Source organism: Clinocottus analis, unplaced genomic scaffold (assembly GCF_023055335.1).
Source record: "Clinocottus analis isolate CAN_PGR_092001 unplaced genomic scaffold, fCliAna1.0.p SCAF_2, whole genome shotgun sequence".
In the NCBI taxonomy this organism is placed as follows: domain Eukaryota; kingdom Metazoa; phylum Chordata; class Actinopteri; order Perciformes; family Cottidae; genus Clinocottus; species Clinocottus analis.
In genome coordinates, this window is record NW_027175931.1 from 1936668 (window position 1) to 1960314 (window position 23647).

At 44.6% G+C, this 23647-nt stretch overlaps 1 protein-coding gene across 2 annotated transcripts in view; it reads right to left on the reverse strand.

Annotated features, from left to right (window-relative positions):
- Positions 1-211: 211 nt before the first annotated feature.
- Positions 212-23647, reverse strand: part of zgc:153039 — a 40985-nt gene continuing 17549 nt past the window's right edge. For both annotated transcript variants that reach the window (XM_068585672.1, XM_068585673.1), the window contains exons 8-13: positions 21801-21883; positions 17862-17986; positions 7825-8017; positions 4843-5017; positions 2887-3033; positions 212-1997 (exon numbers count right to left, since the gene is read on the reverse strand). In XM_068585672.1, coding sequence (XP_068441773.1) covers positions 1069-1997; positions 2887-3033; positions 4843-5017; positions 7825-8017; positions 17862-17986; positions 21801-21883 — 1652 coding nt within the window. In that variant the 3' untranslated portion in view covers positions 212-1068. The remainder of the gene's footprint in view (positions 1998-2886; positions 3034-4842; positions 5018-7824; positions 8018-17861; positions 17987-21800; positions 21884-23647) is intronic.

The window sequence follows — 23647 nt, forward strand, 5'->3', positions numbered from 1 at the left end:
GTGTGAACTTTAGGCTGTAACTGTAATTTTGACAATTGTCAGTCGTCAAGTTCTTATTTCTCTCCTGGAACTTTTTTTTGTTCTTTCGTTCTTTTTTGTTCTCTCCGTTGTTTTTTCAAATCAACGGAAAAAAAGACCAAAAAAAAAAAAAAAGATAATTTTTTTTTGTCCTAATTTTTAATTTTTTTGGTCCTATTTTTTTATTTTTTTTTTTAAATAATAATTAAAAAAAGGGGTAAAAAAAAAGAACTCAAAAAATGAAAAAGTGGGTAAAAGAGAAACATAATAATAAAAGTAAAAGAAGGATAGTTCGTGGTCTGATTGAGGTCGCACCAAAACATTTCAAATAAAAACGTAGCAGGTAATATCGGAAAAAAACAGTCGAGTAGAGCCGAACCGCAGCATGAAGGTTATAGATCACATCCTAAAGGTTATAGATCACATCAACGCATCGAGGAACAAAAACACATCATTAGCCACCAAAAGCTTTCCAACAGCGTGACGTTCAAGTAAAACTCTGTATTTACCGACGTCCCCTGAAGGCCTCTCAATCAATGAACTCTGGCACTTGTGAGTAGAACCTATTCTAAGAGTACCTGCAGTACATGCGCGTGTTCACTCACAGTAGTTATTGGCACTGTAAACATGTTGAAGGAGTTTTTTTTGTGTTTTTTTTTGCAGAGCTTGCAGTTTTGCTACAGGAAAGAAAAAGTGCATTTAAAAAAAAATAAAAAGAAAGAAAGGAATGTCTTCCTGAGATCTCACGTGAAACCATTTTTTTTTTTGGAGTGAATCGTTTTTTAAGACTTCTGGAGTAGCACCGTCGTCGTTATTGCATTATCTTTTCTTTTTTTTTAAATCGGTCAAAAAGCGTAAAAGCAGACTTCCTGCAGACGACGCTCGGGGCGTAAAACGCCGAGCGAGGCACTTCTTGAGCCAGAGGCACATCTGGAAAACGACCTCACGAGGAGCAACAGCAGGGGGCGCTGCGAATACTTCAAACGTCAGGGTGGAATGTGTCGGGGGTTCGAGAAGATGGGGACGAAGAGGCCGGAGGTCTTGATGCTGCTAGAGGTCGGTGGTGATGACGGGCGTGACCCCGTGGATGAGCAGCGTGGGGCCCAGGTCCCGCGTCAGCAGCTCCAGCTGGGGCAAGTAGGCGGTGTAGCGGCGGGTGTCGGCCGGCGGGCGGGGCAAGTACAGGAAGCGCACGGCGGGGGCGGGCCGGGCCGAGTCCAGGATCAGCCGGTTGACGGCCGCCAGGTAGTCGTCCGAGAGGCGCGCGGCGTTGCTCGGGAAGCTGTTGACGAAGTCGCCGTCGACCTCCTCGTCCTCCTGGTCCGCCCTCGGCTCCTCCCCCTTCTTGCCCCACTCGCCCTGCCGCTGCCAGTGGAGCGCCACCTGCTGGTCCCAGGGCACCGAGTACACCTGGGCCTTGATGCGCAGCTCCTTCAGCAGCTGGCCCAGCTTCTCCTCGGAGCCGCGCACGCTGCGCCCCGCCTCCACGCACAGGAAGAGGCGCAGCGTGGCCCGGCGCCAGGCGCGCACCATGTTGAGGACGCACGCCAGCTGCAGCAGGAACAGCGAGCACGTGTCCACGTAGCTGCAGCTGTCGGGCCGCAGCAGGTTGACGGGCCACACGTCCACGAACACGCCGCCACCGGAGGAGAAGGCGGAGGCGGCGGGCGGCGAGAGGACCCGCGCCCGGTCGAAGCCGTCGAAGTAGCGCGCCAGCACCACGTTCTTCAGCATCTTCATGGCGTCAGCGATGATCGCCACGTACTCCTCGGGCCCGACGACCTTCCGGCCGCCGCCGCCGCCGCCGGACCCCCGCAGGGAGGCGAAGTGGAAGAGCGGCTCGTGGCGCTCGGCGTCCTGCGATGAGTCCGAGGGATCCGCCGAGGAACCGGCGAAGGAGAGCGACGGGTCGATGAGCGTGTCCGTCGGGAGGCAGTCGTCGTAGAAGCCGAGGACGAGGGTGTTGGGTCGCATCCCGCCTGGGGGAGGAATTTTTTTAAAAAGGCGGGAAAAAGTTAATGAGGTAGTTTTGCACCTGAGGTTTCAAGCACTGAAAGCAATTGAAGTGGCCGAGACTCCAACAAATGAAGCATGAATATTTTAAATTAACTCAAGAAGTTTACAAAGAAGTTTGAATGTCCGTTGGAAATAAATCACTGACTGGATGTGTAGTTTGAATGAAGTTCAAGTGTTTCAATGGATACTGGCAAAAACACAACAACGAAGTGGCACTTTAAAATGCAGTTGGAATGAAAATGACAAATAACTTCAGGTTTGGGCGCACTTAAAGGGAGATATTCAAGTCGAGCGATAATGGAAGCGCTGAAAGGAGTAAAAGCGTGTGTTAGAAGAAGATGAACAGGACCAGTGAATGACTGGATCAGAATAACTGAAAACAACTGAAGTGGTCAAATTGAAGCGCTGAATGAAGTTGAACTTTAAGAGCAAGCACTGAATGAATTGAGGTGGCAGCTGAAACAAAATGACAAGTGCAAGCTAAAAAAGAGAAGTGCAGAAATTCAAATGTCGGCGCTGAATGAAGTGGAAGTGTCAGTTTCAGTGTAAGCACTGAAATCAACTGAAGGCGCAGCGGAAATGAAATGACGATGATGATGATGATGAAAGGTGAAATGGAGGTGATAATAGCTTCAGTTGAAGAGTAAGCACTGAAGGAAGTTGAAGTGGAAGTTGTAGTGACAAGACCAAAAGTAAAATTCCTGCCTGAAAATTGCAACAACAAAAAAATGTACCTAGTCCTTTTTTCTGGAATTAAAAACCTATGACCGCATTCAAATTACAAAAGACACACACATCTTTAAAAACATCCTTATTGGCCAACGGTGACATGATGATGATGGTGAAACTGACCTAGTCCGGAGATGAAGAGCAGATGCTGGACGCCGTGACGCACCGAATCGGCCAGCGTCAAGTTGACAAAAGATTTGATGTTCAGATGGTCGACCAGCGACAACCAGGAGTCGTACTGGGCCTGCAGGGGGTCAGAGGGCAACGTGTCTGGAGGAGGAAGGAGAATAAAACTTTATTGATGCGAGAGATGAAAGACAATATCGATGGCTGAAGAGCAAAGGATACAAAAAACAACAACATGTTGTTTTTTTGCAGAGTACTACTTGTTGAAGATACCAAATACATCATAAAACATAAAAAAAAGTGCAGATAGTAGGGTTTCCTCTTTGGCCATCGATGTATAAAATAAACAGGGTTTATACACAAATAACCATTTTGAAAACGCCACTTGTCCAGGTTTTCCATGACCGCGTGAACCCTCTATGAAGATGCACCAGAAGACAGATCCAGAGGCCTCGTCCGGCACGTCTGAGCCGTGTTATTCCTGTGGATTAATTTAAAATACACGAGGAGGGCAGAGCTGAAGTACTCGCGGGTCCTCGACAACAAGCTCCTCTCCGCTGTCGTTGTTGGAGTGGATTATTACACTCCTTCATATTTAATAAAAGCGAGTGCATCATCAGCACTGGAGGACTCTTCAGTGGCCTTAATGAACGTGTCGCTTTGTTTTTTCTCCACTGTGAAACCGCTCAAGAGGATTTTAATTCTGAAGGCTGCAGGTCCCCAGTCGGCCTCACAACCCGTGATTTAACCCCAACCAACGGAAATCCTCAGAAGACAAAGAAAACAATCAATGACCCTGCTGATCCTTTTTTTATATTTCTACTCTGCTGGTGTGGAAAAGAGAAGGAGACGCTGCCTCCGGAGGATCGAGAACGTGATTACTTCCTCCCTGAAATAAGAAAAACACGGCAGCAGACGAGCGGATGTCACAGGGGAAAAGGTCCAGAGTGTTAAAACTGTCCTGAATGCTAAAAAGGTCCAAAATGCTAAAAAAGTCCAGAATCCTAAGAGGTCCAGAATGCTAAAAAGGTCTAAAATGCTAAAAAGGTCCAAAATGCTAAAAAGGTCTAGAATGCTAAAAACGTCCAAAATGCTAAAAAGGTCCAGAATGCTAAAAAGTCCAAAATGCTAAAAAAAAAAAGGTCCAGAAGCTAAAAAAGGTCCAGAATGTTAAAAAGGTCCAAAATGCTAAAAAGGTCCAAAATGCTAAAAGGTCCAGAATGCTAAAAAGGTCCAAAATGCTAAAAGGTCCAAAATGCTAAAAAGATCCAAAATGCTAAAATGATCGAGAATGCTAAAAAGGGCCAGAATGCTAAAATGATCGAGAATGCTAAAAAGATCCAGAATGCTAACAAGGTCTAGAATGCTAAAAAGGTCCAAAATGCTAAAAAGGGCCAGAATGCTAAAATGATTAAGAATGCTAAAAAGGTCCAGAATGCTAACAAGGTCTAGAATGCTAACAAGGTCCAGAATGCTAAAACAGTCCATTAAGTGATGTTGTGACATGAAGCTGCTAATTTGCACACATACATATTTTTATAAAAGGGACCCGGCGGATGGTTTTGATCCTGAATGAAAACACTTAGGTAAAGTGGGAACATTACTACGGGTCTTCAGCAACAATCTGCTATTAAAACTCCAGCAACGGTGTTGACGGGCACGTCAAACGAGCTTTTAGTTTCCCCGTAATGTTTAATTATCCCAACGCCATCGCTGATTTGTTTTGCTCATAAATAATGGTGGACCCTGCCACGCTGAGCCGGATTAGAAGAGAAATGGCGCGTAAGAAAAACAACTTTCAAGCGCTCCCGATGGATGAACCTTTCGGAAAGTCGACACTGGTTCCGGCTTCCCACCGATTGTTCACAGAACTCCATCCTGACTGTTTGGGTGTTTAACTGAAGTCGACCCGAAGGTCGACGGTACTTCATCTAGCGGCGGCGGCCGGCTCACCGAGGTCTCCCAGCTGGACGTGTCCCAGCACGTAGAGGCCGCTCTTCTTGATGTCGTTGATGAACTTGATGAGGCCCACGCTGCTGCGCGGGTTGGACACCATCAGCAGGATCTGAGGCCTCCAGAACTTGACGTGGTCCTTCCTCACGTCCAGCATCAGCAGGTACTTGCGCACCTTCGACAGGACGAGAGAAGTAGGGGGACGATAAAACGAACCACAACAAACAGAGCAGTAAAATGTGTGTTATATATATATATATATATATATATATATATATATATATATATATAGCGAGTGTGTGCTTGAATGCGTACTGGTCTGTTTACTAAACCACTATAACCATTAGCATCGTTGATGAGGCGCCATCAAGGGAGCGTTGAGCAGACGTGACAAAGTGGAACCAAACATTGGATCTAAACCAACAGCCTACCGGGTATAATTAACACTCACTTTATACCCTGATTGGAATTAATGACCAGCATGCTCAGCGGCGACGTGTCCGCCGTGTGAAAGCTAACGCTAAGACCGACGGCAAGGCTATATCTGGATATAAGAGGCAGTATATCAGTTTTAGAGTCAGTATATTAGTATAAGAGTCAGTATATCAGTATAAGAGTCAGTATATTAGTATACGAGTCAGTATATCTGAGTATAAGAGTCAGTATATTAGTATAAGAGTCAGTATATCTGAGTATAAGAGTCAGTATATTAGTATAAGAGGCAGTATATTAGTATAAGAGTCAGTATATCAGTATAAGAGTCAGTATATTAGTATAAGAGTCAGTACATCTGAGTATAAGAGTCAGTATATTAGTATAAGAGGCAGTATATTAGTATAAGAGTCAGTATATCTGAGTATAAGAGTCAGTATATCTGAGTATAAGAGTCAGTATATCAGTATAAGAGTCAGTACATCTGAGTATAAGAGTCAGTATATTAGTATACGAGTCAGTATATCTGAGTATTAGCATACAGTTTTCGTCAGAATCAGAACAAATCGCAGTGCAAGCAAGCGCTTTTTGAATAAAGGGAGGAAATAAAGCTCCATAAAGTAACACAGTGTTACAAGAACGGTGGTGAAGGACACAAACTTTACCGCAGTCGACCAATCACGTCGCAATTAGAGCCGATAGGGGGGGAGGGAAGCGGGGGAGGGGGAAGGGTTGAAAACTCCTTAAGGTCGCGTCTGCTCCACTCGAGGTAATGATGTGAAATTGTCCGGGAGGAACAAAAAAAGACACTCTTTATTGTGTTCAGGAAAAAGAACCAGAAACAACGCGAGTTGTTGGCAGCGAGTGCTTCTATACAGCCTTCAATCCCCAAGAATGAAACAAAAAGATGGAGATGCGCCCATTTGCGTCATTATTACCGAGATAGTAATTGTTAAAAACAAGAAAAAGGCCCGGAGGCGAAGTCCGAGCACTCTTCTTATCCTCCCTCTCTCTTTATCTCTCCGTTTTCCCCTGTCTTGTCATCCATCAGGCTATCATCATTTCTCTGTCGCTTCGGTCTCATCCATCACTTAGTTTATCAATCACTCATCCCCCTCTTTTCCCGCTTCATATCTCTCCCTCCCCCATCTGATACCCTCGGCGTCTTGTTTTTCTTCACTCTCGTTTGCTCCTCACCAACGTTTTCATCCGCCTGTTATCACCCAGTGCGTTCTTTCATTTGTTTGTTTGTTTGTGTGTTTGTTTGTTTGTTGTTGTTGTCTCCCCCGTCCCTGCTTCAATGTCACCCAGTGGGCGCCGTGCCACACGTGCAGGAACTCTTCTTCTGTTGAGTCTATTAGTGTAATCGTTTAAAGCGGACTGGGCTCCTTGCCATGGAGGGAGGGGGAGGGGGGGGGGGGCAATAATGTGTTAAGACATACTTTTACAGCCTTGGTTACCGTTAATGCAGCTTCAACACAAGACAAATAGACTTCTATACAACCAGAGGAGTCGCCCCCTAGCGGTTAAGTAGAGAGAATGCAGCTTTAACACATGAAACATAGACTTCTACACAACCAGAGGAGTCGCCCCCTGGTGGTCAGGAGAGAGAATGCAGCTTTAACACATGAAGCATAGACTTCTATACAACCAGAGGAGTCGCCCCCCGGTGGTCAGGAGAGAGAATGCAGCTTTAACACATGAAGCATAGACTTCTATACAACCAGAGGAGTCGCCCCCTGGTGGTCAGGAGAGAGAATGCAGCTTTAACACATGAAGCATAGACTTCTATACAACCAGAGGAGTCGCCCCCTGGTGGTCAGGAGAGAGAATGCAGCTTTAACACATGAAGCATAGACTTCTATACAACCAGAGGAGTCGCCCCCTGGTGGTCAGGAGAGAGAATGCAGCTTTAACACATGAAGCATAGACTTCTATACAACCAGAGGAGTCGCCCCCTGGTGGTCAGGAGAGAGAATGCAGCTTCAACAGAAGAAATACAAAAAAGGGAAGGAGGGAAAGGAGGCCGAGGCGGAAAAAGCTCAATAACTTAAGTGGTTGTAATAACGATCTGCCTCTTGACGAGCTGCTGGCAACCCAACCCCTCCCTCCCTCCTTCCCTCCCTCCCTCCCTCCTTCCCTCTGTCCTTCCCTCGCTCCCTCCCTCCTTCCCTCCCTCCTCTCCCCCCTCCTCCCCCTTGGCAACGGGCCATCCTGGCAACCGTGGTCCCTCTCCTTGAGAGCAACAGGCTCTCCAGACAGAGGACACGGAGCGAGCCGGATGATGTAAAGCTCTGCGTGTGTGTCACGAGTAATAAATGCAGAGCTTTGCTGAGAGGAAGAAGATGCTGATGTGTGTGTGTGTGTGTGTGTGTGTGTGTGTGTCTGCCGGAGCTGATATAAATGTGATGGATAGCTGCTGCAGGAATGACAAGGCAGCGATGTGTATGTGCGAGTGTTTGTCTGCGAAATGCAAAGTGTTTGGCAGGAGGGAGTGTGTGTGTGTGTGTGTGTGTGTGTGTGTGTGTGTGTGTGTGTGTGCGGGCGGACCTGGTGGAAGATGAGCGCCTGGCTGATGTAGCCCCAGCTGGAGGTGGGGCTGAGGTAGTGGATGAGCAGCAGCAGCAGCAGCATGAAGGCGATGCTGGCCGAGGCGTAAATGGCGTTGATGAGGAACATCATGACCGCGCAGCCCACGATGCCCAGCACACAGGTGTGCCAGGTGAAGTAGCGGAAGGTGGGCCTGAGGGGAGAAAGAGCTGTTTATATATATATAGAAATATAGAGATATATATCTACACATGCATCAGAACATCCCTCCTTCCGCTCAGTCTCCCGCTGTATTAGAGACCTGGAGGTGAATTATTCTCTTATTATTAACCTGAGATGAGTTTGTTCCCTTCGTACATATTTTAGTGATGAAAGACAGAAATAACCTGACGGGAAGGAGAGCTGAACCGCTCAGTAATCATTCTCTGCTATTGCTAAATTATCACCTCACATTGGCCCTGTTTCCTTCTTTCCTCCTCCTCCTTCCTCCTTGTCTTTCCTCCTTATTTGTCCTCCTCTTTCTTCATCCTGGTTATCGTTCCTCTTTACCCTTCCTCATTCCTCCTTCTCTATCATCCTTCCTCCTTATCTTTCCTTCTTCCTCCTCCTCCTTCTTTCTCCATTTCTTTCCTTCTTCTCCTTCTTATTTCTCCTTTTCCGTCTCACCTGCATCCTTCTTCTTCTTTATTAAGGATGTGTTCATGATGGGAAAACATTCCAAGATAAATTGTTATTCATTTTGACTTCTGATTTGTTTTGTTGTTTAAAAAAAAAGCATCCCTCCTTCCGTCCTGTTTAAATGTACTCTGTATGACTATGACACCTTTTTCAAGACTTGGCAGCGTAATGTAATCATTTTTTGAACCCCTCTCATATTGCGCAACCATTTTTTGACTTTTTTATTAGCTAACCGCTAACTCACTCCACAAAACTCCAGCGCTTCAGACCGAAGAGGGATTTGAACCACGGAGGAGCTCGATGAGGAGGAAATGAACTCAGATCCTCCTTCCGTGATGTTTTCAAAAAGCGAATGAAACGGAGATCTAGCTAAAGTCGGCCGAGAGCACAGAAGTACATTTTCAGTCAGAGTAGAACTTCTGACCTCATTCCCACGCTGTCGAGTCCATTTTCTAAAAAATCTGATCCTAAATTATTTTTCATACTTTTGACCCCCTTTCCTTACAAAAGGACCTTGATCGATGTAAAGATGTAGAGATGTAGAGATATAAAGATGCAGAGATGTAAAGATGTAAAGATGCAGAGATGTAAAGATGTAGAGATGTAAAGATGTAGAGATGTAAAGATGTAGAGATGTAGAGATGTAAAGATGTAGAGATGTAGAGATGTAAAGATGTAGAGATGTAGAGATGTAAAGATGTAGAGATGTAAAGATGTAAAGATGTAAAGATGTAGAGATGTAGAGATGTAAAGATGTAGAGATGTAGAGATGTAAAGATGTAGAGATGTAAAGATGTAGAGATGTAAAGATGTAGAGGTGTAAAGATGTAAAGATGTAAAGATGCAGAGATGTAAAGATGTAGAGGTGTAAAGATGTAAAGATGTAAAGATGTAGAGATGTAAAGATGTAGAGATATAAAGATGCAGAGATGTAAAGATGTAAAGATGTAGAGATGTAGAGATGTAAAGATGTAGAGATGTAAAGATGTAGAGATGTAAAGATGTAAAGATGTAAAGATGTAGAGATGTAGAGATATAAAGATGCAGAGATTTAAAGTTGTAGAGATGTAGAGATGTAAAGATGTAGAGATGTAAAGATGTAAAGATGTAGAGATGTAGAGATATAAAGATGTAAAGATGTAAAGATGTAGAGATGTAGAGATGTAGAAATGTAGAGATGTAAAGATGTAGAGATGTAAAGATGTAGAGATGTAAAGATGTAGAGATGTAGAGATGTAGCAGAGATGTAAAGATGTAGAGATGTAAAGATGTAGAAATGTAGAGATGTAAAGATGTAGAGATGTAGAGATGTAAAGATGTAAAGATGTAAAGATGTAGAGATGTAAAGATGTAGAGATGTAAAGATGTAGAGGTGTAGAGATGTAAAGATGTAAATATGTAGAGATGCAGAGATGTAAAGATGTAAATATGTAGAGATGTAGAGATGTAAATATGTAGAGATGTAGAAATGTAGAGATGTAAAGATGTAAATATGTAGAGATGTAAAGATGTAGAGATGTAAAGATGTAAATATGTAGAGATGTAAAGATATAGAGATGTAAAGATGTAAAGATGTAGAAATAAAAACCAGCGCACATGATGATGAGCTATCATAAAATATTATCATAATAAAATAATATTCACTGAGCACACGTGTTCCTTTCAAAATAAAGCGCGTACGTCACTGGAGGCCTCCAGTGCTCACGCTAGTGTGTTTTCTGGAGGATCACGTAATCGACCCCAATTTCCCTGCAGCCGCGTTAAAGATAAACAGCCATTAAATATTACAAATAAATAAAAAATGACTCCCAGCCGTGATTACACAGTTTAAAATGAACCCTCGGAGAGATTAACCGATTTAGACTCTTTAGAGAAACGGCCGGCGAGAGAGCGTGAAGGTATGGAGGGAGCGGCATTAAAGGAAGGAGAGCCATTAGCCATTCGATTGGTCAACTTTCCCTCATCGATTACGGGGGCAAAGGAAAATGTGAGCAGGTCTGAGGGTTAAAGACTTTAAGGTGAATACTTAAAAGAACGAAGCTGCTGGAAAGCCAATAGTTCACACTAACATTCAAGAGAATCAATCAAATAATCACACTGAAGACTTGATTAGTAGAAGAAGCAGATCAATGGACCGGCAAGAAAAACGATCCAACAAAATATCAAAACAACTGTTTATTCACATAAATTATATATATAGGTATGCTTTAGGGGCGGGGCTACAAGGTGATTGACAGGTCTCTATCAGAAACGTTTATATATGTAGCTCAAAATCACAAATAAACTGTGGCATCGCTATGCCCCTCTTCCTCAGTCCCTCCTCACTTCTGTCAACTGGTTGCAAAAAAACAAGATGGCGACGGCCAAAACCCCTGAACGCGTGGCTTCAAAACGCCCACAGACCAACGGGTGACATCGTGACGTCCACGCCCACTTCTTATGGCCCTCACCTACAAAATGCTCGGCACAACATAAGCAGTGTTTTCCGTCTCTTGTGCTTTTGTTATCCTTTGGCGTTTAGCATCGTTAGCGTCGCAGCGGCTACCGGTGACGTAAACGCCAGATTTTTTCTGGTTCAATTGCAGAAGCGATTCTTGTCAAAGGTTGAAAGTCCTCTGAAGCAGCAGTCGGACCACAGTTTCACTGAACCGGTGGAGACCTTTGAGAGGAAGACTATAATAAACCTTCGTCACGCTCTAAGTGTTCTGACCTACTGTCTTCAAAACTTTTGCTTTTATTTCTTCTGGACTTGATCACTCACGCCGCCCGCTACGCTCTCATCTCGTCCCTCCTCTCATCCCGTCGGAGAGAGCAGGTGTAATTACAATAAAAGCTCGGCCCGCCCATCTCTTTTGTCTCCGAGGTCCCTCTAACAGCGGTGATGGTCCCCTCCTGTGCAATCCCCCCTCCCTCCAGCAGCTGATGTCACTTTGCTGACATCGGCTGAAAAAAGCCCCGTTGAAATAATATCGCCGCCAATCAAATCCCAAGAGACATTAAGAAAACGAACCGGCGGAGCGATGAAGATGGAGGGAGGGGACCCGGCTTCAAGCCAAGACACACTGCGCGAAAGTGTGTGTGTGTGTGTGGGGGGGGGTTCTTTAAGGAGAGGTCAGTGAGTGTGTGAGACGTTACGTCAGGCGGCGTCCCAACACTGGCACTGCATCAGCAGAGGCTGTGGACCGACCTTAAGAATCCATTTAAGAAATCACTTTGACATCGGCTCGGCCTGCTGGGACGCGGGAGCTAAGTGGCCCTTCGCTAAGTCCCGCCCCCCTCCAGCGTGTAGACTGGCCAATCACAGCGTGGCCTCCAACAGATCTGACAAGGGTCCGACAGCTACGCTTTTACTACGCTCAGGCTGGTTAAGTTAGGGTTTGGTTTCTACCTAAAAGCCAGCGGAGCTAACATTAGCAGGTTACGTTAGCGCTCCATTAACTAGCTTTAGCACTGAAGGTATATTGAACGTGCAAAAGTGTCCGTCCACCGACCAATGTGTGACGCCCTCTTCTATGCTCGTGAACAAAAAAACGTCCCTTCAATGTCACATGACCATGCACTCAAAGTTGAGGTGCGCTCCCACTAACAACAGTTTATAGCTTTATAAATAAGAAGATATTGCCCCGAAACATCGTTGAATAGTTGAAGCACGCGCCTCACCAACAGATAATGGCGCTCTAACAGTTTCCTCTCCTCCGTCCTCACACAGATTGTGATCCATCTGGATTTCTACACACTCCAATCTGTCAAATCGCTCACGACTCGCATTCGGACAAAGGACGCGCAGACCGGCAGAGGACAGAGCTGGTTTCAGCTGGTTTCAGCTGGTTTCAGCTGGTTTCAGCTGGTTTCAGATGGTTAATTCATAGATCATTACGGAGAACATCACACAACATGGACGTCGCGTTTCTGTTGAGCAGCCAGTTGCTTTATCCAAGTTGCTTCATCTCAATTACTTTATCCTGGTTGCTATATCCCAGTTAATGCTTTCCAGTTGCTTTATACTGGTTGCTTCATCCAAGTTGTGTTATACCAGTTGCTTTATACCAGTTGCTTGATCGCTGTTGCTGTATCCCAGTTGTCCAGTCTGAACTGAAGGTCATCGCCTCCCACAAACTCCCCTTTTGGCATCAGGGGGCAGCGCAGAGTCCTGGCCAGTGACCCTGTGTGTGCACGCCGTTATGTGTGTGTGTGTGTGTGTGTGTGTGTGTGTTCATGCGTGTTTAAGCCACGAGTACAAGTGGCCGGCAGACGCAGCTTCAGGAAAACTCCTCCCTGAGGAACACTCCACACAGCTGGAGCCACTGCTGATAAAGCTGCAGCCAACAGAAGCCTCCTCACACACACACACACACACACACACACACACACACACACACACACACACACACACACACACACACACACCACTGCAACCACACACAGATGAAGGAAAACGCTCACACACAGAAACACAGATAGTCCAGGAGACAGATGCGCTCACACGTCAACGATAAAAAAAAAAAAAGAAAAAGAAAAATCATCCAGCGTGACGTGGATCTCAGACACACAAGCAAATTGCATACCTTCACACACACACACACACACACACACACACACACACACACACACACACACACACACACACACACGCTTAACAAGCAGGCATCTTTTCCGCTACATCATAATTTCAACCTCCTCCTCTACACAACAGCAAATTTAAGGGGAACGGGGAAATATTTCTGCTAAATTAGTTATGCTAATTACAGAGCCGTTCTCAGGGGGAGAGACACGGCGCTAAATGGCTTTTAATTCTCTTTTTTTTTGCCTGGAAAGAGACGTGGGAGCGAGCCAGAGAGCCGGAGAGAGCCAGAGTAAAAAAAAGAGAGGAGGGGAAGAAAAAAAACTAAAACTAAATAAAAACACAAAAACAACTGCCGTTGAAATTTGCCCGGCGACACAGAAACAATGAAGTAGCAGAGTGAACAACTCTGTGGGGGGGGGGGGGGGGCAGATAACAGGCCGCCTTATCACCCCTCGGTCGACAGGGGCGAGAGAGGGATCGGTGTTTGGAGGGAGGGAGGGGGGAGGGGGAGTTTCGCGGCTAACTTTGTGTCCTGCGGCCGCTGCCAGCGGTCGAGCTGCGATAACGAGGCGCCAGAGGAGGCGCCGCGCGCTAAGAGAGCGGTCGCGTGGACGGAGAGTTTTCGTTCGTCACGGCCTTCACGCCCTTACTGTGAAGTACACGCGATAACTGTGAAGTACACATGATTACTGTGAAGTACACACGATTACTGTGAAGTAGAGGCTTTGGATTCTGCCGCTCACAGCGCCCTCTTGTGGCTGTTGATATGCATTTTTAATGTACGGCTATGAAAAGCAATCTTGAGAACCTGTCAATCAATCACCTTGTCAACCTGTCAATCAATCACCAAGTAGCCCCGCCCCTAAAGCGTCCCCTGCTTTATGGTCTGTTTGACTCTAACAGACCATAATGTACTAAATGAACATCATGCTGTATAGAAGAAGACTAGCAACTCATGTTTACAATGTTTACTGAGGGAATACATCAAGAGAGAAGTAGAGTCACTTATATAGACTTCTATACAACCAGAGGAGTCGCCCCATGGTGGTCAGGAGAGAGAATGCAGCTTTAAAACATGAAGCATAGACTTCTATACAACCAGAGGAGTCGCCTCCTGGTGGTCAGGAGAGAGAATGCAGCTTTAACACATGAAGCATAGACTTCTATACAACCAGAGGAGTCGCCCCCTGGTGGTCAGGAGAGAGAATGCAGCTTTAACACATGAAGCATAGACTTCTATACAACCAGAGGAGTCGCCTCCTGGTGGTCAGGAGAGAGAATGCAGCTTTAACACATGAAGCATAGACTTCTATACAACCAGAGGAGTCGCCCCCTGGTGGTCAGGAGGTGCAGGTTGAAGACAAGGGCTCTGCAGACTTGTTTGTTTGGTTAAAGCAACCTTTTGAGCATCAAATATACATACTGGGGGTATTAAAATGATTCTCAAAGCAAATACACCCGTGAAATACACACTGTGTAGATCAACACCACGGTAACACTGGTGCACGTTCTTAAATAACCAGGTCTGAGCCGCTCAGAGGAACAGTGGGGACCATCTATGAGGACGCAGGATAATAGTGTCAGAAACCAGGGAATATGTGTTTTCTGAGTGCAGACAAACAGCAAAGTGAACATTTCACTCTGCTTCCTGTCAATCACCTGACACCCACAGGAAGACATGATCAAAACATGTCGCCTGACAAACCGCCGCGCCACGGACACGCCGTTCCTATTCAGCTGTTCCTCTAAAAGATTCGTCTTGTTTCTCACACTCACTGTGCACGCTTCACTGCGGGAAGAAAAGGACTAATTGTTCACTCCTAATTAGAAGTAGACTCTAAATTAAATTGGTATGAAGGCTCGTTAGAATTAACTTCCTCAAAAATATATGGTTCGACGCTCACAAAGTCATATTTTTTCTTGTGACAATGCAGTTTTGTGAGCACTAAAAAGGACCGCTCGGATGTTTTTGTTCTATTAGTCATCTACCCTAAAATGTGAAGAGAAAAGTTCGTAATGAAATGTCGCAGTCGCTACCGATAAAAGTGAAAATCCACCATTCTCGACACCCAACTGAGACCGAAGTTAAAAACAAACAACAAAAATGAAGCAATAAACAATCACAGCTGGTGTTTGGGAGATAAATAGCTCATAATTCTCGTGTAATATCTATGTTATATTGCTGTGGAAACAAATTAGAGCTTGAACGGTTTATAATGAGACTCAATGGAACCCTTCGCCAACGTTTGCTGTTAGCTCTGTGCTGCTTAACGGCTGTAATCAGCTAAAGCTAACAAGCTCTCGTACTGCCGCGATTTGTCAAAACTGATTTGTTGTCCACAATGAAAGATTATCAGTTAGAAAAATAGGATGCGATTTAAGACGCCATGAGTCTCGATACAAATTTTGCTTTTTAGCAACGCACGTTTTTAAGTAAAAGGGCTTTCTCGCTAAGTGCACTTTCTAGTCAAGCGACGCACTTTGTAAGGAAGTACTTTCCAGCATAGCACTCTCTAATATAGCACATTCTAGCATAGTGCATTATAGCATAGCGCATTCTAGTGCCGTATGCTAGCGTTGCGCTTTCTAGCATTGCGCTTTCTAGCGTCGCACTTACTAGCAACACGCTTTCCTGCATAGCGCTTTCTAGCAACACACTTTCTAGCAACGCGCTTTCTAGCAACAGGCTTTCTAGCAACATGCTTTCTAGCAACATGCTTTCTAGCAACGCGCTTTCTAGCAACACGCCTTCTAGCATCGCGCTTTCTAGCAATGCGCTTTCCAGCAATGCGCTTTCTAGCTATGCGCTTTCTAGCATAGCATATTCTAGCAACACGCTTTCCTGCATAGTGCTTTCTAGCGATGCGCTTTCTAGCAATGCGCTTACTAGTATAGCACATTCTAGCAACACGCTTTCTAGCAACACGCTTTCTAGCAAGACGCTTTCTAGCGACACGCTTTCTAGCCATGCACTTTCTAGTGATCAGGGCCTGAAACAGTGGGACTCCAATAAACGCTCTCTAGCTGATTCCAACTATACTTGACTGATGTCTCCGTGACTTTGAAAGCTGTAAATGTTCTCTTCTCCAACTATTACTGCAGAAGAATATATATATATATATATATATATATATATATATATATATATATATATATATATATATATATATATATATATATATATATATACACACACACACACACAACACCAAATGCAGTGCTGGAGGCAATCTGTCATAACAAAAAGAAAACGACAAAAAAGTGATGAACGGCGTTTAAACCGTTTCTCTCCTCCATAACAAATAAAAACAGAAGCAGTTGTCATGTTTGAGAAGTATTTCACAGCCAGCGGAGGAGTTTAATCAACGGAGGTATGTCTTCAGAAAAAAAAAAACAACATTGGATGTGGAGATGCACTTTTATAAATTAAAGATGGTGCCGATTCGGTTGACAGTGTTTGTGACACCATCAACACTTTACACGGGAAAAATGTAACTCGTAAAAAAAAAACAGAAAAAGGAAGTTGAGCGGAGAGCCGGGCGGCGTGGATGTAATCATGCAGCTACATATACAGTACAAACTGTCCTCGGGCTGCGGGGGAACGGCTCCGGGGAGCTTTTATAAATCAGGATCATTGCAAGTGTCCTCGCTGATCCAAACAACACACACAAACACTGTAAATTTAAATCTCCGAAGATCTCCACGCTCTCGAGCAGGCTAAACGCGCACACACACAGTTTTATTGTCGGCCCCTCTCCAGCATGGGGCTGTAAGCAGAGGCTGGTTTTATGGCTTTTAATTAGTGCACTGTCACCATAGCAGCAACCAGCTGGCAAACAGCCACGTCTTCACACACATGCATAAACAATGGAGGTGGAGAAAAGGAGGAGGGAGGGAGTTTAACGGAGGAAAATGTGCTGCAGGGAGTCACATGTCGGCCACCGGCCTCCATTATGACAGCTTAATACTTCAGCCGCAAAATGACCGTTTGTAAATCAATTACTCGCCCGGCGTCACCTTGTATCCTGGTGGAAAAACTGCTTTTTCTCCCACGCCGGGACATTAAACCAAGTATCCGAAAAACGGAGGAGAGTCTTGGGGGTTTTGAAGTGAAAGTTTGACGACAGCAAAACTGAATCTTAAACATCCGTGTATAAAACTCTCTGCAGCGTAATCCAAGTCTCGTACGCTCACGACTTCGACCTGCGATTCTGAAAAGTGGAGCCTGCATTCTCTCGACTGGCCAGCAGGGGGGCGACTCATGGGATTGCTAAAAGAGGTCCGGTCGTATGGAAGCTCGCCGTCACGCCCCCGCAGTCCAAATATGGTCACTGCGGCTCACTGGTTGCAAAAAAAACCAAGAAAACAAGATGGCGGCCGCCAAAATTGAAGATTTCAAGGCTTCGAAACCTCCGACCATGATCCAATCAATAAGTGACGTCAAGATGACGACGTCTAGTCCGGGGTTTTGATTTAAATTGAAGGCCTTAAACGCAGCATCCATTCATTTCAATTCATCTAGACTTTCCAACAATGGAAAACTAAGTTTTCTTCAAGTTTTCTTCTATATTGTGGTACTGTGAGGAGTGTATTGTAACTGTAATATATACAATATTCAAAATCAAATTGACCAGAACTGTATAAAGAACACACTATATGCATACAATTTCAGCAATGTTTTAAACCTCAGTGTTTTAGAGAAGAAAATAAAAAGCAATATCGCAATACTCTTGTGTATCAATGTGTTCTCACACCCCTATGACACAGGTGAGAGTGTGTGTGTGTGTGTGTTTACCTGAAGTTAGGTGCAGAGGCCCACTCCAGAGCCAGGCAGGCCAGGTCCACGGCCGCGTACACCAACAGGAAGAAGATGGTCACGATGCTGGCGATGGTGTTGAGCTTCCCGGAGAAAAGCACCAGCTAGAAAAAAAGTAAAAATGCGACAGTTGAGTGTATTTTTAAAGCACCCCGACTCCCGGCGTTCACCCTCAGAATCTCTCAAGTCAACCACATGATTTGCATCTTCATGCGCCTGCCGCCGCTTGATTTATCAGCACATGGCAGAGTTCCCCTCACCGCCGTCTGTCTTCACACGGGAAGAAGCGACACCGGCTCAAAGCGACTCTTTACGCGTTTAAAACTGAATAATCTGCATTATTTCCAAAAAGCAAAGTACAATTAGCGTGTTAAAAACTCACACAATCATTTCTGAGGCTACATTATAAACTGCGTGCTATAAAAATACTTTGCTATAATAAAATGTTTAAATCTCACACAAAAGGGTTTTTAAGGTACGCTGCGATCCAGACGTGAGGTTCCGATCCATTTGTAAGTCAAGGAACCCCAGATAATTGAACATAAAGTCCATTTCGATCCAAAGGGACCTTTCTGAAGATTTTCCCGCTGTTAGATATAATTATCTGTCTGCACTGAAGGAACGAGGTGACATCAAGGTGAGATTTGACCGACGTCTCGGGAGCGAGATGCCGTTAAAATTTAATCGTTCTGCCTTTTCTCGGGGACCCGGGTAGGACCCCTGTGGGACACCCGAGCTCCACTTTGAGGGGCCGGCGATGGAGGCAAACGGGTAATTAAGATGCTATATCTGGGCTGCAATGCAGTGAGATGCACTGAGACTTCTCAAGTGTCCAATGAGGAGGGAGAGCCGTGCACTCGTTTGTCGGCCACTAGGGGGCAGTCTTAATCACGTTGACAGGTTTGATTCTGGGTAAAATAGAGCGGTGGAGCGTGGGGAAATATAATGAAATGATGCAAGCAATTGTAATGTATTTTATTGTTCTGATGGCTTCACGGTTCATGTATTTATGAGGTTGATATTATTATTGATACGTAAAAAAATTCAATTTACATGCAAGAATAATAAAGAAATGTTGATCACTTTCATAATTAATTGTCTTTTGTTTAAAATTAAAAAGGAACCAAAATTATTCAGACGGATTTGCGGTTATATTTGTCTGTAATCGACTGTATTAAATATGGTGTATTTCTGTCGTATTAAATTGATCAATTTATTATTATTATCAATAATTCCAACTTAATTTCGATTCTTACTTTTTCTTTCTGAAAGTGCAGAAATATATATATATATGTATATATATATATATATATATATATATATATATATATATATATATATATATATATATATATATATATATATGTATATATATATATATATATATTCATCAATCAAAACTGATGAGTTATTTAATGCAAAATGGCTGCTTTTATCCACACGTGGTCGGCTAAAGCTTATGATCCACTTAGAGTGTAAATTGCTCAAATTTTTAAAATGCGCTGTAATGAATCGTGAGCACTTTCAAACTATAACAACTGAACAATCTTTCCCAGCCTCCTCCCTCCATCCCACATGCACCAACGTGTGCATAAACATGCCGTCTTTCAGGGGGAAATGGTCATTATTATTAGTTCTTCTGAAGAGAATGAAACTATTTCCGTGGAGGTTTTTCTTCATCATCAGGAGTGGGTTCTTCTTCTTTTCTCCTGTGACTGATTGCTCAGGAGGAGGAGGAGGAGGAGGAGGTAACTACTGTACTCTACCTGGGAACAAACACAGGAAGCTTTCTCCCCAATTACGTGTGAAAGTCTGCTGCCTGGAGTTGGTTTTTCCTGCGGCTCAAGGGCGTATCGTCTGTGGTTTTTACGGAGGGGGGAAGATCACCGACTTTGTGACCGTGAAGCAGAAGTAAACTGAAGGGGATGAGAGAGGATGGGGAGGTAATGGCGGGGAATGGAGATTAATGATGTCACATTATCGACAGGCGGTCGAGAAAGCCAGAAAGAAATGACGAACCGAAGGAAGAAGCAGAAGAAAGAAAGAAGAAGAAGATGATGAGACGGAAAAAGAAGAAGAAGAAGAAGTGAAAGTGGGCAAGAAAGCGTCTCTGACCTCTGGCAGTCAAAGTCAGTGGGTGTCTCTGCAGCGCTCCCCCGGGAGTCGTCTCCACCAGAGCATTAATTAGCCATTAGCTCAGACACAGGCCAGCATGGCTGTCAGCGCGCACGTGTGTGTGTTCGTGTGTGTGTGTGTGTGTGTGCGCACTAAATCTCCTCCGGGTGTGTTTTCGTGTGGCCATTTGAAAGAGTGTTTTGTTAAAGGCGCTGTGCATAAATTGCCATAAATCGAGCCGAAATAAGGGGCTCACTTATACGTAATAAATAAAATAGTGAGAGGAAGCAGCTGAGTCATGTTTGTGGACTTCAAGGAAGAAGAAAAAAAAGCTTTTCCGAGTTTACAGGTCACGACCGGACAGTGGGCGCTTGAGTTAAGATGCCGACACGGAATGAAGCCATTAGTTGGAGTAAATGCATGTTTTCTGAGATTTAATAGGAGTTTAATCGAGAAGTAATCAACAAAAATGTTGCACAAAGTGTACCCTTATTTTGTAGGGATAAGGCAGCGTTCACACTCGAACAAATGGATCTCCATGACTTTAAAGCAATTTTTAATGACTTTCAACCCACTTTCTATGACTTTATACCACATTTTCATGACCTAAAACCACATTTTCATGACTTTTGAACAAATTTTCTTGACTTTAAACCAAATTTTTATGACTTTAAACCAGATTTTCATGACTTTTAACCCAATTTTCACAATTTTTAACCAAATATTCATGAATTTAAACCACATTTTCATGGCTTTAAACCACATTTCCTCCCGTGACGAGGAAGAAGTTCCTCTGATAGAGGAAAGTCTTGAGAAGTGAAGACTTTACCGAAGTCATTGACTTGAAAGATAGTGGTGTGTCGTCTGCATAGCGGCGAACAGAAATACACTTCAATGAATCAGCTCCTCCTAAACATCTGAGGCCGTCAGCCAGAAATCTTGAGTAGAATACACTGTGGCTTGATTTGTCCTCGACTTCGGCTATAGTGGTTTTGAAATGGGTCGATGTCGGGTGGGAGGCTGCGGTCGATCGGCGAAAATCGGGGAGAGCGATTTCACGGAAAGTTTGCGGGGATTCTGAAAATGTTTGCAGGTATTGTTCGCGTTCAGGTTAAATAACTGATTTTAATCCCTCTACGTGGAATGTCGACCTCTTTCATTGTATTTATTTTATTCATATTTTAATTTTCATCTCCCCTATTTAGAAAACTTCTAACTTCTCGTTCAACGGTTTTCTGTTTTTCCCTTCTTCTTACAGTCGGCCCATTTGAGCTTCACTTGAAGTAATAATGCTTTGACTCGTGCCCCACCCTCCTCCTCCTCCTTCTCCTCCTCTTCCTCCTCCTCCTCTTCACTCCAGCGGCGTGTGAGGCGAGATTACAATCAGACTTTTGTCATCAGTGAATCATTCAGATGGCGGAGGAAGAGGCCGAGAGAAAAAGGGGACGAGAGAGTCAATGATCTCTGATGGAAGCGGTCGGGGCGGCTAACGATTTCCATCTAATTGCTCCTCCTCCACTCCTGGAGATTGGCGAGGGAGGAGAGAGGGAGAAAGAAGAGAGAGAGAGAAAGAAGGAGAGAGAGAGAGAGAAAGAGCAAATAATGACAAGCCATTTAGGGTCCAACGCTCACGCTTGATAATGATGGGATGGTCCGGCCTATTTGCTCTAAAGATTCTCCACCTCTCCTCGGTCTCTCCATCCTCACCTCTTTGCCTCTGCCAATGCTTTGCTCCTCCGGCTCAATCTACTGGAGCAGAAATGTGTCATTGTGTTATTGTGGCGGCAGCGTGGCTCCACTGACCTGCACGAGGAACCAGGAGAGCAGCACCGACACCCAGGGGTTCCCACTGCGGGAGGTCTTCTTCGCCGGAGACAGCACCTTACCTGCAGCGATGGAAAGAGATGTTGGTGGAAAATAAAAGGTGCTATTGGCGGAGCTAAATGCTCAGACTCGAGCGTCTTCCACGTGGAAGGTAACCGCGTTGACCTTCACGACCCCGAACGTGGAAACCCTGCACGCACATGTCCACATGTACCTACCATTTTATTCATATACAACACGGCTTCTGTGAAGACCTTTAGTAAACCAATTGCAAGCAGCCAACGGTTTCATTAGAAGTTAGCTGCACCAGCTAACGGCTAACCAAACAGAGGTTTCATCAGCAGTTAGCTGAACCAGCTAACGGCTAACCAAACAGAGGTTTCGTTAGCAGTTCGTCCACATAAGGAAAATTATGTTTTTTCACGAGAGATATGAAGTTTTTTTTTAATTAAGCTGGAAGAACACAGTTGTATGTAGCCTTTAAAACAGGTGACTTTAAGAAACGACGTAAAATCAAGAAAACGGGGGTTAAAATGTGGAAACGAACAACCGTCCTCGGGATTGATGGAGCGTTTCCTCCTCAACGTTCTCTATTAAATGTCGGCGGGCGTTTACGTTCCTGTGGCAGGAAGGCGGGACTCGAGCTTCGAACCCCCGAGCCGTCGCTGTCAATCACGCGACGCTCGACACAGAGAAGCTGGTCACTTGTCAATACTCGGGTTTAACTCGACAGCTCGTCCTCACGGCTCCTTTACCTTCATCCTCCGGATGCTTCCTGACACTCCTCCTCCCTCTTTCCTCCTCCCTCTTTCCTCCTCCCTCCTTCCTCCTCCCTCTTTCCTCCTCCCTCTTTCCTCCTCCCTCCTTCCTCCTCCCTCTTTCCTCCTCCCTCTTTCCTCCTCCCTCTTTCCTCCTCCCTCCCTTCACCAGATATAAATGGAGTCACTTTGCATGCTAAGTTTTGGCGACAGAGGACATTTTTTCGTCGTGATTCACACAAATTAGAATATTAAAAAGTGAAAGATGGTGAATCTCCGCATGTTTTTAGCAAGATTTTAATTCTTGCTTTAGTGCATCATATTTCTTTATACTCCTGGTAATATCTTCAGTATGCCGGCATACATATCCCACAATGCAATGAGACATGTCCGACAACACTGTGCACAACCCCGATGGACGTGGAGGCGACAGTTTGGTGAAACCACTTGACAAGAAAAGTTTATTCACGCCGAAGTACGATGAAGACACAGTGTGTGAGTTTGTACGCGGCGATGGATTGTGTTATATTGTCTATATATATATATATATATATATATATATATATATATATATATATATATATATATATATATACACGCAACAGTTCACAGAACAAATTAACTTGGACCAGAGATGGTACATTTCTGTTGTAACTGGCATTCAAACAAAATGTATGTAATTAACTTCATGTCTACTGAAGACGAGAGAGAGAGAGAGAGAGAGAGAGAGAGAGAGGAAGGAGAAGGAGGAGGAGGAGGAAGAGGAGGAGGAGAAGGAGGAGGAGAAGGAGGAGAAGGAGAAGGAGGGGGAGTAACAGGTTGATGAAGGATGGGAATTAAATCAGCGAGACTTTAAAGTCAAATCAATGCGTCTGAGAGGAGCGAGTGATGAAGAGGAGGGAGAGAGGCAGGACAGGAGGTGAAGGAGCTGAAGATTAGTGACTTAAAAAAAGAGAAGATCTTGGAGGTGTGTGTGTGTGTGTGTGTGTGTGTGTGTGTGTGTGTGTGTGTGTGTGTGTGTGTGTGTGTGTGTGTGTAGACGAACTCTGCGTCGGTGAATTGAGGCAT